General features: G+C 37.7%; 1 protein-coding gene across 2 annotated transcripts in view; it reads left to right on the forward strand.

Moving 5' to 3' along the window:
- Positions 1-15,275, forward strand: part of LMLN (leishmanolysin like peptidase) — an 87,010-nt gene that overhangs the window by 49,340 nt on the left and 22,395 nt on the right. For both annotated transcript variants that reach the window (XM_013052647.2, XM_004745394.3), the window contains 2 exons: positions 10,675-10,807; positions 13,279-13,438. In XM_013052647.2, the coding sequence (XP_012908101.1) occupies positions 10,675-10,807; positions 13,279-13,438 (293 nt within the window). The remainder of the gene's footprint in view (positions 1-10,674; positions 10,808-13,278; positions 13,439-15,275) is intronic.

Consider the following 15,275-nt stretch of genomic DNA (forward strand, 5'->3'; position numbering starts at 1 on the left):
GTTCTTTATCCTAAACCTAAAATGTCACTATTTTGAAAATGTTACCTAAACAGTTCAATTTCAAAATGTACAGAAAACCATCTGTGGTGCTTCGTGGTAATATAATAGGTAGATACATTATTGTTTTATTTTATTTTATTTTATTTTATTTTATTAAGATTATTTATCAGAGAGGGTGAGCACAGGCAGGCAGAGTGGCAGGCAGAGGCAGAGGGAGAAGCAGGCTCCCCGCTGAGGAAGGAGCCCAATGTGGGACTCCATCCAAGGACGTTGGGATCATGACCTGAGCTGAAAGCAGCTGCTTACCCAGCTGAGCCACCCAGACGTCCTGATACATTATTGTTTTAAATCATATATGAAAAGAATCCACAATGTAGGAATGAGAGCTATAAGCATTTCTATTTAGTTTATAATGAATAAATTATAAACTGTAAAATTTTTACATATTCTATCATTCTTACTATTTTTTTCAGAGAATGCACTCATAAACATAGATGCAACTGTTGATCAGTATCCAAAAACATGAAAATACTTTTGAATAATGGCTCTCAAATCTGGATGAAAATCAAAATCACCTAGCAAACTTTTTAAAAGTCCACTCATCAAGTTTGGGGGATGTGTATGCCCACATATTCATATGTTTATGCATTTTTTTTTTTTTTTAAGTAAGCTCTGTGCCCACTGTGAAGCTTGAACTCATAACCCTGAGATCGAGAGCCTCACATTTCAGGACTCTTGGGTGTCTCAGTTGGTTAAGTGGCTGTATTCGGCTCAGGTCATGATCCCAGGATTCTGGGATCGAGTCCTGCATTGGGTTCCTTGCTCAGCAGGGAGCCGGCTTCTCCCTCTGCATGTTTGTTCTCTCTCTCTCTCTCTCTAACGAATAAATAAATAAAATCTTTAAAAAAAAAAAAAGGGCCTCACACTTCATGGACTGAGCCAGCAGGTACCCTTGTAAATGTATATTTTTTTAACTTTTTATTTTGAGATAATTATAGGTTTACATGTAGTTTTAAAGAAATATTCAGAGATTCCATATATACTTTATCCAGTTTTCTTAATTGGTAACATCTTGTAATAACTGTAGTATAGTAACACAGCCAGGATGTTGACGTTGATACAATCAGACACAGAACATTTCAGTACCACAGGAATCCTTTATCTTGCCATTTTATAGATTTATACCTACTTCCCTCCCACTCCAGCCCCTCTTACACCCCTCGAAACCACTAATCTGTTCTTCATTTCTATAATTTTGCCATTTAAAGAATGTTACATAAATTGATTCATTCTATATATAACCTGTTGGGGCTGACTTTTTTCACTCCACATAATTTTCTGGGTTGTGTATATCAGTAGTTTCCTCAAGTTAGTAGCTGAATAATATTCCAAACTGTGGATATACCACAGTTTGTTTAAGCATTCACATGTTTTGTTGTTGTTGTTTTAAAGATTTATTTGAAAGAGAGAGAGAGAGGTCACAAGCAGGGGATAAGGATAGAGGGAGATACAGACTACCCACTGAGTAGGGAGACCATTGCAGTCTCTTCCCACGACCCTGAGATCATCACCTGAGCTGAAGGCAGCTGCTTAATGGACTGAGCCACCCAGGTGCCCTAAACATTCACATGTGGGAGGATACTTAGGTTGTTTCCACTTTCGGACTATTATGAATAAAGCTGCTGTAAACATTTGTGTGCAGGTTTTTGTGTGGAAAGAAATCTTCATTTCTCCAAGATAAGCAATTGCTGAGTCATATGGTAGTTGGAAGTTTAGTTCTCTAAGGAACTGCTGAACTCTTTTCTAGAGCTCTAGTATTCTTTTCCAGAATGGCTATACTATTTTATATTCTACCAGCAATGTATAAGTGATGACAGTTTTTCCACATACTTGTCAGCATTTAATGTTGTCACTGTTTTTTATTTTAGTTACTCTAAAAGATAGTAGTGGTATCTCATTGTGGTTTTACTTTGCATTTCCCTAATGCCTAATGATGTTGAATATCTTTTCATGTGCTTATTTGATGTCTGTATAGCCTCTTTGATGAGATACCTCTTCATGTTTTAGGCCAATTTTCTAATTGAAATGTTTGCTTTTCTCTTTCCTTTTTTTTTTTTTTTTTTTTTTTTACTGTTAAGTTTTTTTTTTTTTAAAGATTTTATTAATTTGACAGACAGAGAGATCACAAGTAGGCAGAGAGGCAGGCAGAGGCAGAGGCTTTAACCCACTGAGCCACCCAGGCGCCCCTACTGTTAAGTTTTGAAAGTTTTTTAAGATTTTATTTATCAGAGAGAGGGAAGAGAGCGAGCACAGGCAGACAGAACGGCAGGCAGAGGTAGAGGGAGAAGCAGGATCCCTGCTGAGCAAGGAGCCCGATGTGGGACTCGATCCCAGGACGCTGGGATCATGACCTGAGCCGAAGGCAGCTGCTTAACCAACTGAGCCACCCAGGCGTCCCAAGTTTTGAAAGTTTTTAGTATAGTCTAAGTACTAGTCCTTTGTCAGATATGTGGTTTGCATACATTTTCTCCTAATCCATAATTTTCCTTTTTATTCTCTTAATAGGGTCTTTTGTAGAGTAAAAGTTTTTAAGTTTGATAAAGTCCAGATCATCAATATGTTCTTTTCTGAGACATACTTTCAATATCAAGTCAATGGCGAAGCCCTAAATCTCAAAGATTCTTGTATTTCTTTTTCAAAAATTTAATTGCTTTATGTTGTATATTATAGTCTGAGATCCGTTTTGAATTAATTCTTGTATAAAGTGAGAGACTTAGATCAAGGTTCTTTGTTTTGTGTATGGATGTTCAGTTGCTCCAGCATCATTTGTTGAAAAGGCTGTCTTTCTTTTATTATTGCTTTCTTGCATTTGTCAGAGAATCAGCTGGGTGTATTTATATGGGTCTATTTCTGTGCTCTCGCTTCCTGTTCCATTGGTCTATGTGTCTGTCACTTCATTAATACTGCACAGTCCTTGATTACTGTAGTGATACTAGGTCTTAAAATCTGTAAACTGATCCACTTTACTCTTTTTAAAATTATCTTAGCTGTTCTAGTTCCTTTGCCTTTCGTAAAATTTCAGAATAACCGTGTCTACAAAAAATCTTGCTGGGATTTTTCTATGAATTGTGTTAAATTTATATATCAATTTTAGGAGAATTGACATCTTAGCTCTATTGAGTTTTTTTTTTTTTTTAAGATTTATTTACTTGACAGAGAGATCACAAGTAGGCAGAGAGGCAGGCAGAGAGAGAGGGGGAAGCAGGCTCCTTGCTGAGCAGAGAGCCCGATGTGGGGCTCCATCCCAGGACCCTGAGATCATGACCTGAGCCGAAGGCAGAGGCTTAACCCACTGAGCCACCCAGGCGCCCCTCTATTGAGCTTTTTAATCCATGAACACAGTTGGGGGAGGGGAGCATTCAGTTTTTCACTATTAAGTATAATGTTAGTTGTAGGTGTTTTGTAGATGCTTCTGTTCAAGTTGGAGTTCCCCTCTTTACCTATTTTTCTGAGAGTTTTTATCACAATGGATGTTGACTTTTGTCGAGTCCTTTTTTTGCTCTGGTTGATATAATCATGTGATTTTTAAAAAAAAACTGTTAATATGATCGATTACACTATTTGGTTTTCTAATATTATTATCTATTTATTATTAACATATGTTGTATTATTTGCTTCAGGGGTATAGGTCTGTGATTCATCAGTCTTACACAATACACAGCACTCACCACAACACATATCCTCCCCTATGTCCATCACCCAGGCACCCCATCCCTCCCACCCTCCTCCACTCCAGAAACCCTCAGTTTGTTTCCTGAGATTAAGAGTCTCTTAGGGTTGAGACTCCTAATCTCACAAAACAAACTGAGGGTTGCTGCCAGGTGGAGGGGAGGGACAGGGTGGCTGGGTTATGGACATTGGGGAGGGTATGTGCTATGGTGAGTGCTGTGTCTTGTTTAAGACTGATGATTCACAGACCTGTATCCCCGGGGCAAATAATACATTTTTTTAAAAAAAGTCTCTTACGGTTTGTTTCTCCCTCTCTGATTTCATCCTTTCTCCACATCCTCTCCAACATCTGTCATTTCCTGACTTGTTTATATTAGCCATTCTGACTGGTGTGAGGTGGTATCTCTTTATGGTTTTGATTTGTAGTTCCTGGATGCCGAGTGATGTTGAGCACTTTTTCATGTGCCTGTTGGCCATTTGAATGTCTTCTTTGCAGAAATGTCTGTTCATGTCTTCTTCCCATTTCTGGATTAGTTTATTTGTTCTTTGGGTGTTGAGTCTGATAAGTTCTTCATAGATTTTGGATACTAGCCCTTTATCTGATACATCGTTTACAAATATATTCGCCCATTCAGTTGGTTGTCTTTTGGTTTTGTCGATTGTTTCCTTTGCTCTGCAAAAGCTTTTTATCTTGATCAAGTCCCAGTCCATTCACTTTTGCTTTTGTTTACTTTGCCTTTGGTGATGTATGTGGGAAGAACTGGCTGCAGTTGGTGATGTATGTGGGAAGAACTTGCGGCAGCGGATTTCAGAGAGGTTGCTACCTGTGTTTTCTTCTAGTATTTTGATGGATACCTGCCTCACCTTTAAGTCTTTCATCCATTTTGAGTCTGTCTTTGTATATGATATAAGGAAATGGTCTATTTTCATTCTTCCACTTGTGGCTGTCCAGTTTTTCCAACACCATTTGTTGAAGAGATTGTCTTTTTTTCCATTGAATATTCTTTCCTGCTTTGTCGAGTATTAGTTGGCCATAGAGTTCAGTGTCCATTTCTGAGTTCTCTATTCTGTTCCATTGATTGTTCCATTGATTCCATTGATCATTGTGTCTGTTTTTGTGCCAGTACCATACTGTCTTGATGATTACAGCTTTGTGGTAGAGCTTGAAGTCCAGAATTATGATGCCACCAGCTTTGGCTTTCTGTTTCAACATTCCTCTGGCTATTCAGGGTCTTTTCTGGTGCCATACAAATTGTAGGATTATTTGTTCTAGTTCTGTGAAAAACATTGATGATATTTTGATAGGGATTGCATTGAATATGTAGATCATTCTAGCATAGACATTTTAACAATATTTGTTCTTCCATTCCATGAGCATGGAACATTTTTCCATTTCTGTGTGTCTTCCTCAATTTCTTTCATTAGTACTTTATAGTTTTCTGAGTACAGATTCTTTGCCTTTTTGGCTAGATGTGTTCCTAGGTATCCTGTGGTTTGGGGTGCAGTTGTAAATGGGATCGACTCCTTAATTTATCTTTCTTCTGTCTTGTTGTTAGTGTATAGAAATGCAACTGATTTCTGTGCATTGATTTTATACCCTGCCACTTTACTGAATTCCTATATGAGTTCTAGCAGTTTTGGAATGGATTCTTTTGGATTTCCCACATAAAATATCATATCAACTGCAAAGAGTGACAGTTTGACTTCTTCTTTGTGGATTCAGATGGCTTTTATTTCTTTTTGTTGTCTGATTGCTGAGGCTTGGAATTCCAGTACTTGGAATTCTGCTGTGTTTAGGCTTTGTTTGCTGTTATTTTCCAACTCCTTAAGGTATAGGATTAGGTCTTGTATTTGAGACCTTTCTTGTTTCTTGAGAAAGGCTTGTAGTGCTATGTAACTTTCCTCTTAGGACCCCTTTTGCTGCATCCCAATGATGATAGTGGCCATCCGTGCTGTATTCCTGACCTTAGGGGAAAAGCTTTCAGTTTTTCCCCATTAAGAATGATACTTACTGTGAGCTTTTCATAGATGGCTTTTATGATATTGAGGTATATAACCTCTATCCCTACACTGAGAAGAGTTTTAATCAAGATAGGAGGGGAGCCTGGTTGGCTCAGTCAGTTGGCATCTGCTTCAGCTCAGGTCATGGTCCCAGGATCCTGGAATCAAGTCCCACGTTGGGCTCCCTCCTTAGTAGGGAGTCTGCTTCTCCTCTCCTCCGTACTCATGCTCTCTGTCACTATTTCTCTCTCTCTCTCTCAAATAAATAAATAAAATATTTTTTTAAAAAAGAAAGGATGCTATATTTTGTCAAAGCTTTTTCTGCATCTCTTGAGAGGATCACAAGGTTCTTCTCCTTTGATTAATTTAGTGTATGACATTGATTGATTTGTGGATGTTGAACCAGCCTTGCAGCCCAGGAATAAATCCCTCTTGGTCTTGATGAATAATCCTTTTAATGTACTGTTGGAGCCTATTGGCTAGTATTTTGGTCAAAATTTTTGCATCCATGTTTATCAGGGATATTGGTCTGTAATTATCCTTTTTGGTGGAGTCTTTATCTTGTTTTGAGATCCAGGTAATGCTGACCTCATAAAATGGGTTTGGAAGTTTTCCTTCCATATCTGTTTTTTGTGTTTTTTTGGTATTTATTTATTTATTTATGTGACTGAGAGAGATCACAAGCAGGAAGAGAGGCAGGCAGGGCGGGGAAAGCAGGTTCCCCGCTGAGCAGAGAGCCCGATGCGGGGCTCGATCCCAGGACTTTGAGATCATGACCTGAGCCGAAGGCAGAGGCTTAACCCACTGAGCCACCCAGGTGCCCCCATATCTGTTTTTTGGAACAGTTTCAGAAGAATAGGTAATAATTTTTCTTTAAATGTTTGGTAGAATGGGCGCCTGGGTGGCTCAGTGGGTTAAGCCTCTGCTTTCGGCTCAGGTCATGATCTCGGGGTCCTGGGATCGAGCCCCACATTGGGCTTTCTGCTCAGCATGGAGCCTGCTCCCCCCACCCACTCTCTGCCGGCCTCTTGACCTTGTGATCTCTCTCTCTCTCTCTCTCCGTGTGTGTCAAATAAATAAATAAAATCTTAAAAAATAAATGTTTGGTAGAATTCCCCTGGAAAGCCATCTGTTCCTGGCCCTTGTTTGTTGGGAGGTTTTTGATTACTTCTTCAATTTCCTGTTGGTTATGGGTCCGTTCAGATTTTCAGTTTCTTCCTGGTTCAGTTTTGGTAGTTTATACATCTCTAGGAATTTATCCATTTCTTCCAAGTTGTCTAAATTGTTGGCATAGAGTTACTCATAATATGTTCTCGTAGTTGTTTGTATTTCTTCAGTGTTGGTTGTGATCTGTCCTCTTCTTTTTGATAGGTCTGGCCAGAGGTGGTTTGTCCATTCTTACTAATTCTTTCAAAGAAGCAGCTCCTAGTTTTGTTAATCTTTTCTACAGTTTATTTAGTTTATATTTCATTGACTTCTGCTCTAATCTTTGTTATTTCTCAACTCCTTAAGGTATAGGATTAGGTCTTGTATTTGAGACCTTTCTTGTTTCTTGAGAAAGGCTTGTAGCTATGTAACTTTCCTCTTAGGACCCCTTTTGCTGCATCCCAAGCATTTTGAAAAGTTGTGTTTTCATTTTCATTTGTTTCCATGACTTTTTTTTTTAAAGATTTTATTTATTTATTTGACAGACAGAGATCACAAGTAGTCAGAGAAGAAGGCAGAGAGAGAGGAGGAAGCAGGCTGTCTGCTGGGCAGAGAGCCAGATGTGCAGCTCGATCCCAGTACCCTGGGATCATGACCTGAGCCAAAGGCAGAGGCTTAACCCACTGAGCCACCCAGGTGCCCCTCCATGACTTTTTTTTTTAAATTCTTCTTTAATTTCCTGGTTGACCCATTTGTTCTTTAGTGGGATGCACTTTAGCCTCCGTGTATTTGAGTTCTTTCTAACTTTCCTCTTGTGATTAAGGTCAAGTTTCAGAGCACTGTGTGGTCTGAAAATATGCAGGGAATGACCGCAATCTTTTGGTACTGGTTGAGACCTGATTTGTAACTCAGTATGTGATCTATTTTGGTGAATGTTCCATGTGCACTAGAGAAGAGTGTGTGTTCTGTTGCTTTGGGATGGGATATTCTGAATATATCTATGAAGCTTATCTGGTCCAGTGTTTCATTCGAGGCCCTTATTTCCTTCTTGATCTTTTGCTTAGATGATCTGTCCATTACAGTGAGAGGGGTGTTACTGTCCTGTACTATTATTGTATTATTATTGATGTGTTTCTTTGATTTTGTTATTAATTGGCTGCTCCCATGTTAGGGGCATAAATATTTACAGTTGTTAGATCTTCTTGTTGGATAGACCCTCTAGGTATTATGCAGTGTCCTTCCTCATCTCTTATTACAGTCTTTGGTTTAAAATCTAATTTGTCTGATTTAAGGATTGCCATCCCAGCTTTCTTTTGATGTCTATTAGCATGAGAAATGGTTTTCTGTCCCCCTCGCTTTCAATCTGGAGGTGTCTCTGGGTCCAAAATGAGTCTCTTGCAGACAGTATATAAATGGGTCTTGCTTTTGTATCCAGTCTGATACCCTTTGTCTTTTGATTGGGGCATTTAGCCCATTTACATTCAGGGTGACTATTGAAAGTTATGAATTTAGTGCCATTGTATTGTCTGTAAGGTGACTATTACTGTATATTGTCTCTGTTCCTTTCTGGTCTCTGTTACTTCTGGCCTCTCTCTTTGCTTAGAGGACCCTTTCAATATTTCTTGTAGGGCTGGTTTGATGATCACAGATTCTTTCAGTTTCTGTTTGTCCTGGAAGCTTTTTGTCTCTTCTTCTATTTTTGATGACAGCCTAGCTGGTTATATTATTCTTGGCTGCATATTTTTCTAGTTTAGTACCCTGAAAATACAATGCCAGTCCTTTCTGGTCTGCCAGGTCTCTATGGATAGGTCTGCTGCCCCTTTAATGTTTCTGCCATTGTAGGTTACAGACCTCTTGTCTGGAGCTACTTTCAGGATTTTCTTTTTTCTCTGCGATTTTTAAGAAAAATTTTATTGTGTTTTTTTTTTGAGTTCCAAGTTTCATTGTTTATGCACCACACCCATGTAAGCACACCCATGGAGCACCACCAGTACTCCATGTAATATGTGTCCTCCTCCTGGTGCCCACTATTGGCTCATCCATCCCCCAACCCCTCTCCCTTCCAAAACCTTCAGGTTGTTTCTCAGAGTTCAGTCTCTCATGGTTCTTCTCCCCCTCCAATTTCCCCCAATCATTTTTCCTCTCCTTCTCCTAATGTCTTCCATGTTATTTCTTCTGCTCTACAAGTATGTGAAACCATGTGATAATTGACTTTCTCTGCTTGACTTATTTCACTCAGCATAATCTCCTCTAGGCCCATCCATGTTGATAAAAAAGTTGGGTATTCATCCTTTCTGAGGGAGGCATAATACTCCATTGTATATATGGACCATATCTTCTTTATCCATTTGTCTGCTGAAGGGCATCTTGGCTCTTTTCACAGTTTGGCGATTGTGGACATTGCTATTATCAACAGTGGTTGATAGCCACTATATGATTAAACATATTGGACAGCACTCTACAGAAAGTTCTATAAGCCGAACTCTGTAGAATTATATGTCATGAATCTTGAACAACTCTAACTTTGGAGCTTTTTAAATCAGTGTTTTTTAAGTTCCTTACTCCTCTTTATCCAGTTAGCCAAAACTCATATTTTAATTCAAGGTAAATTATGTATTATGTTAGAGAAAAAGGAAAAGAATTTTGTGGTATTGAAGAAGTAACTTAGTAAGAACTACTGGTCATTTTTATTGAGTAACTTGTATGTGCTAGACATGGAGCACTTTATGGTTGAAGCTCAGGAATATTAAATAAACACCAAATAAGCTAGTATTTGAAACCAAGCCTATGTGAAGACTTCTAGATGTTTGCTTTCCTGTTACACTGTGCTGCTTCATGTTTATCAAAGACTGTGGTAGGACTTTTACATATTTTATCTCAAGAAACTATAACTCCCCTAGAGATGTTTTATTGCTATACAGTGTTAACTTAAATGTAGCAAGTATCAGTTTTCCTTAAAATAAGAAATCTAACCTAGGCTTTTTTCTCCAGCAAGCACATGGGAGAAGAAGAAAAATAGCAATATTCTTATTATAATTTGGCAGTCTTGATTGGATTTATATTGTTTAAGAATACTGGAATTTCATTTATAACATTACCATTATATTAACATATATTGTAATTATCAATAAGATGACTAATTTGAAGATTATTTCTACAGAACAAAGCAATAGATTTCAGTGTCTTTGGAAAATTACAAGACATCTTTTTCCAAATTGTGCTTTCAAGATTAGGTTTAACAGAACAGAACAACTTGTAATAATTAGGAGTATTCACACAATCTTCATTTTGCACATGAAAACAAGATGTCTTGTGAATGTGTTCAGTTTAATAAACTGTCAAAAGAAAGTATTTGAACTAGATTGTGGCATAGAAAAAATTCTTTGTAGCTGCAGGACAGAAGTGCATCATCTCCATCTCCATCTCTTTCTTAGACTCCATTATATTGGTTATGAAGATTTGCATTTCTAAGCAAGATCAGAAATTTTATTATCTGTCTTTAACATGCAGGTCAGGTCTGCAGAACTCCCATTTTACTGGCAAAATTTGAGAAAGAGATAAATAAAATCATGTTTAATACTGGTGGAATAATGTTACAGTGCATGTAGCACTAATCTTTCATATCTACATTAAGCATTTCTTTTTACACTTTTAAAAATAACTTCATAACTTGATGCAGCATTTAGTATTAAGCTATTAAAAAGTATACTGAAATGATAATAGAAAAGATAAGCTCAAAAATGGATTTGTTTTATTTTCTTTAGAGTTTGATACCATGGTGTTTATCTTTGTGTGCAGGAGACAGACGCTGAGCCCTTTCTGTGACACACTCAGAAGTAATCCATTGCAGTTAACTTGCAGACAGGACCAGAGAGCAGTTGCAGTGTGTAATTTGCAAAAGTTTTCAAAACCTTTACCTCCAGAGTACCAGGTAACACTTGTTTTGGGCACAATTTTAGAAATCAACTCAACCTTTTATTTTTTATTTATTTATTTATTTATTAAAGATTTTATTTATTTATTTGACAGAGAGAGATCACAAGTAGATGGAGAGGCAGGCAGAGAGGGGGGGGGGAAGCAGGCTCCCTGCTGAGCAGAGAGCCTGATGCAGGACTCGATCCCAGGACCCTGAGATCATAACCTGAGCCGAAGGCAGCGGCTTAACCCACTGAGCCACCCAGGCGCCCTCAACTCAACTTTTTAAAGAGAAGTCTCAATTTTGAGTTAGAAGAGTGAATTCTCTTGAGTTTTTCAACTTATGAAAGTCCTCATTTGTTTTCTATAAGTTAAAAAAAAAAATGAAGAATTCTTTAAATTCTTTAAACCCAATGTGCTAATCAACAACAATTAATATCTAGCAAAGTCTTGTAGTAATGGCAAAAGGCATTTAGAATATTTATCGTATCTTTTTTTAAGTAGTTTGTATTTTTTTCTAATTGTTTCCAAAGTCTTCATCTTTAGTTTCCTCTAATTAACACAAAAGGACAAAATTCTTCAAAGAAAATAACTGAGACACTCTAATTCAATTAATTAAAAGTCTTGAAAGTTCTTCTTTAGAAAAAGTTTGACAGGGGCACCTGGGTGGCTCAGTGGGTTAAGCTGCTGCCTTCAGCTCGGGTCATGATCTCAGGGTCTTGGGATCGAGTCCCGCATCGGGCTCTCTGCTCAGCGGGGAGCCCGCTTCCCTCTCTCTCTCTGCCTGCCTCTCCATCTACTTGTGATTTCTCTCTGTCAAATAAATAAATAAAATCTTTAAAAAAAAAAAAGAAAAAGTTTGACAGGTGAATTCCAAAAGGTCTTCACCTTTTGGGTGAAGGGCTGTCTGTGGTTCAGTCAGTTAAGTATCTGACTCTTGATTTCAGCGCAGGTCATGATCTCAGAGTTGTGAGATCTAGCCCAGCTCTGCGCTCCACACTGGGTATGGAACCTGCTTAAGAGTCTTTCTCTCGGGTGTGTGGGTGGCTCAGATGGTTAAGCGTCTTCTTCAACTCAGGTCATGATTTCAGGGTCCTGGGATAGAGCCCCACATCGGTATCCCTGCTTGGCAGGAAGTCGGCTTCTCCCACTCGCCCTTCTTGTGTTCCCTCTCCCACTGTCTCTCTCTCTTTCTCTCTCTCTCTGTGAAATAAATAAATAAAATCTTAAAAAAAAGTCTCTTTCTCCCTTTCCATCTGACCCTCCTCTCTCTCTAACAACAAAAAAAAAGGGTGAAGGACAGGGTCCCACATATTCAGTCTGAATCTCTGATTGGACCTTTAAGTTTGTTCCTGCAGTGGCCATCTCTAAAATACCTCAGTTCTGCCTGACATTTACAAAGGATTCTGTAGTCAGAAGTTGTATCTTAGAAGATAATTTAAAACGATTATTGCTAAATTTTGAGCTTCCTGTATATGTTTATGACCACACTGAATGCTTCAGATATCATAAGATGGCAACTGTATTTCTAGGCATAGTAATATAATTCAAGGAGTTGGTGTAAACGTGAAATCTTTAAGTTTTTTCTGGTGCCTTAATTCTTTGGTGTTCCTAGTATTTTTTTTTAATATTTTATGTATTTATTTATTTGGGGGGAGCAGAAGCAGGAAAGGGAGCCAGGGGGAATTGAGGCAGAGGAGAGGCAAAGAGAGAGGGGCGGGGAGGAGGCAGAGGGAGAGGCAGAAGCAGACCCTTCCTGTGCAGGACCCCAAGATCATAACCTGGGCCGAAGGTAGATGGCTTAACCAACTGAGCCACCCAGGCACCCCTCAAAGTATTTTATATATGTGATCTCATTCATATTATCACAGTTTTACTTTTTTCAAATTTATCAAAACAACACATAAATTAAGTCTTCTAAAACACTTGAAGTACATTATATTTAAAGTATCTTAATTCTCTGGATTAGTTTTGTGAGGTTTTTTTTTTTAAGATTTTATTTATTTATTTGACAGACAGAAATCACAAGTAGGCAGAGAGGCAGGCAGAGAGAGAGAGGAGGAAGCAGGCTCCCTGTGGAGTAGAGAGCCCCATGCGGGGCTCGATCTCAGGACCCTGGGATCATGACCTGAGCCGAAGGCAGAGGCTTTAACCTGCTGAGCCACCCAGGCGCCCCAGTTTTGTGTTTTTTCAATTCTTAAAACCTTTCCTATTCATCTTTTTAAAACACTAGTCAAATCTATCATCTAGTAAAAAACTTAGACTAAGATACTTACCTTAGTTATTTCTAAAACTATGACAACCTTGAAATACTGCTCAGGTAGTATATTGTCTTTATATTGTATTATATATGAAGAAAAGTACAGTGATATCTTTTTTATATTATGTGGCATTAGAGGATTGCTATAAATTGCCTGTGGACTTTGTTTTGATTATACAGAATGATTCTTACTTTCCTGTCTTCCTAACAATTTTTTTTTTATATAGTACTTCGATGAACTAAGTGGAATACCTACAGAAGATTTGCCTTATTATGGTGGTTCAGTAGAAATTGCTGACTACTGCCCTTTCAGTCAGGAATTCAGTTGGCATTTAAGTGGTGAATATCAGCGCAGCTCAGATTGTAGAATATTGGAAAATCAACCAGGTTAGTAGTCTAGTGAAATGAAATGTTGTATATATATTAAAATTACATATTAGCAATATAGAGTAAGGATTAAGGGCACAGACCCAGGAGCCAGACTATTTAAATTTGTATTATGGTTCCACTGGTATCCATTTGTTAGAAGTAACTTAACTTCTCTGTACCTCAGTTTCTTCCTCTGTACCAAGTGAATAATAATACCTGTCTTATAGAGTACTTGTGAGAACTAAATGAATTCACATAATAAATGCTTAGAACTATGACACATAATAAGTATTTAGTTGTTTAGATATATTTGCAGATGTGTACACCCTACTTTTTTGTTGTACTTTACATCTGCATGACATTTTCCATTTGCAAAGCACTTTTCATTTTTATCATTTTATTTTATTTTTCTAAAAACCTGATGAGAGACACACAGAACATATTGAATGTCACAAGTAAATGAAGAGATACTAAGTAATACAGTTAATGGTGCCAGCCTAAGGTCCTCCAGTGCAGAGCTCTTTTTATTAAATCATATTAGGTATCCTGTGTTTTCTTTTCTGAGGAGTGTGCATTTTATGTAATTTAGAAGTAACATGTCATTCTCCGGATATCAGAATAATACTCTGTGGTAAGATATATTGCCAATTGGGTATTCACTTGTGTAAACAAAATGTTATCACATTGATACGTACATAAAGAGTGATAGGTAGTTTTTTACTCTGTGGTCATCAAAATTTCTAATCTGGTCCTTTTTTCTTTTTTAATTTAAATTCAATTAATTAACATATAGTCTATTATTTGTTTCAGAGGTACAGGTCTATAATTCACCAATCTTATATAATACCCAGTGCTCATTACAACACATACCCTCCCCAGTGTCCATCACCCAGTTACCCCAAAACCTGGTCCTTTTTAATCCCCAATTATTCTATACTTTATTACAGATTCTGTTATTTTCATTTTAAATTTTCAAAATGGTTTTCCTTTTATATTTAAACCTGGTAGATTTAACTGGATTTGTACAGTCATTTTTTTTCATCGTTCATCTATTCAATAAACATCTAAAAACTTATAACTATTCAGCAGTTCCATGTTAAAGCCAAGAAATGCAGAGATCTGTCAATTATGAGTTTGCCAATGATATGGTATCACACTTTATTGTTTTAGATCTGGAGTTGGCAGACATTTATTATAAAGAGAAAGATAGTAAATTTTTTTAAACAAAAATAGTAAATATTTTAAACTTGGTGGGTCATGCGGTCTCTGTTGCAATTACTGAACTCTGCTGTTACAGTATGAAAGCAGCTATAGACAATATGTAAATTAATGGCAGTGTTCCAATAAAACTTTATTTATAAAAACCTTCAGGTAGCCTTCAGGATTGGCCTGAGGGCTGTAGATAGGTAACCACCCCCTTTTCTTTTTTTGACACTGATCACTTTGTTTTTCAAGGACATTGACGTATTCATAAATTTTTTTAAAAATTTTATTCTGTTTTATATTTTCTTTCTTAGGTTATGTAATTAAGATTTTTCAAAACTGACATAAAATACCCATCTTTAAGACCTCTGCTTTCAGGGGCGCCTGGGTGGCTCAGTGGGTTAAAGCCTCTGCCTTCGGCTCAGGTCATGATCCCAGCCAGGGTCCTGGGATCTAGCCCCACATCAGGCTCTCTGCTCAGCAGGGAGCCTGCTTCTTCCTCTCTCTGACTGCCTCTCTGCCTGCTTGGAATCTCTGTCTGTCAAATAAATAAATAAAATCTTAAAAAAAAAAAAAAAGACCTCTGCTTTCAAAAGATGAAAACTGTATTAAGCCTAAAGAGAACAAATTATTGCTAAGCAGGGTAAAGAGC

The sequence above is a fragment of the Mustela putorius genome, unplaced genomic scaffold, assembly GCF_011764305.1.
Source record: "Mustela putorius furo isolate JIRA1106 unplaced genomic scaffold, ASM1176430v1.1 tig00003834_pilon_pilon_pilon, whole genome shotgun sequence".
Lineage (NCBI taxonomy): Eukaryota > Metazoa > Chordata > Mammalia > Carnivora > Mustelidae > Mustela > Mustela putorius.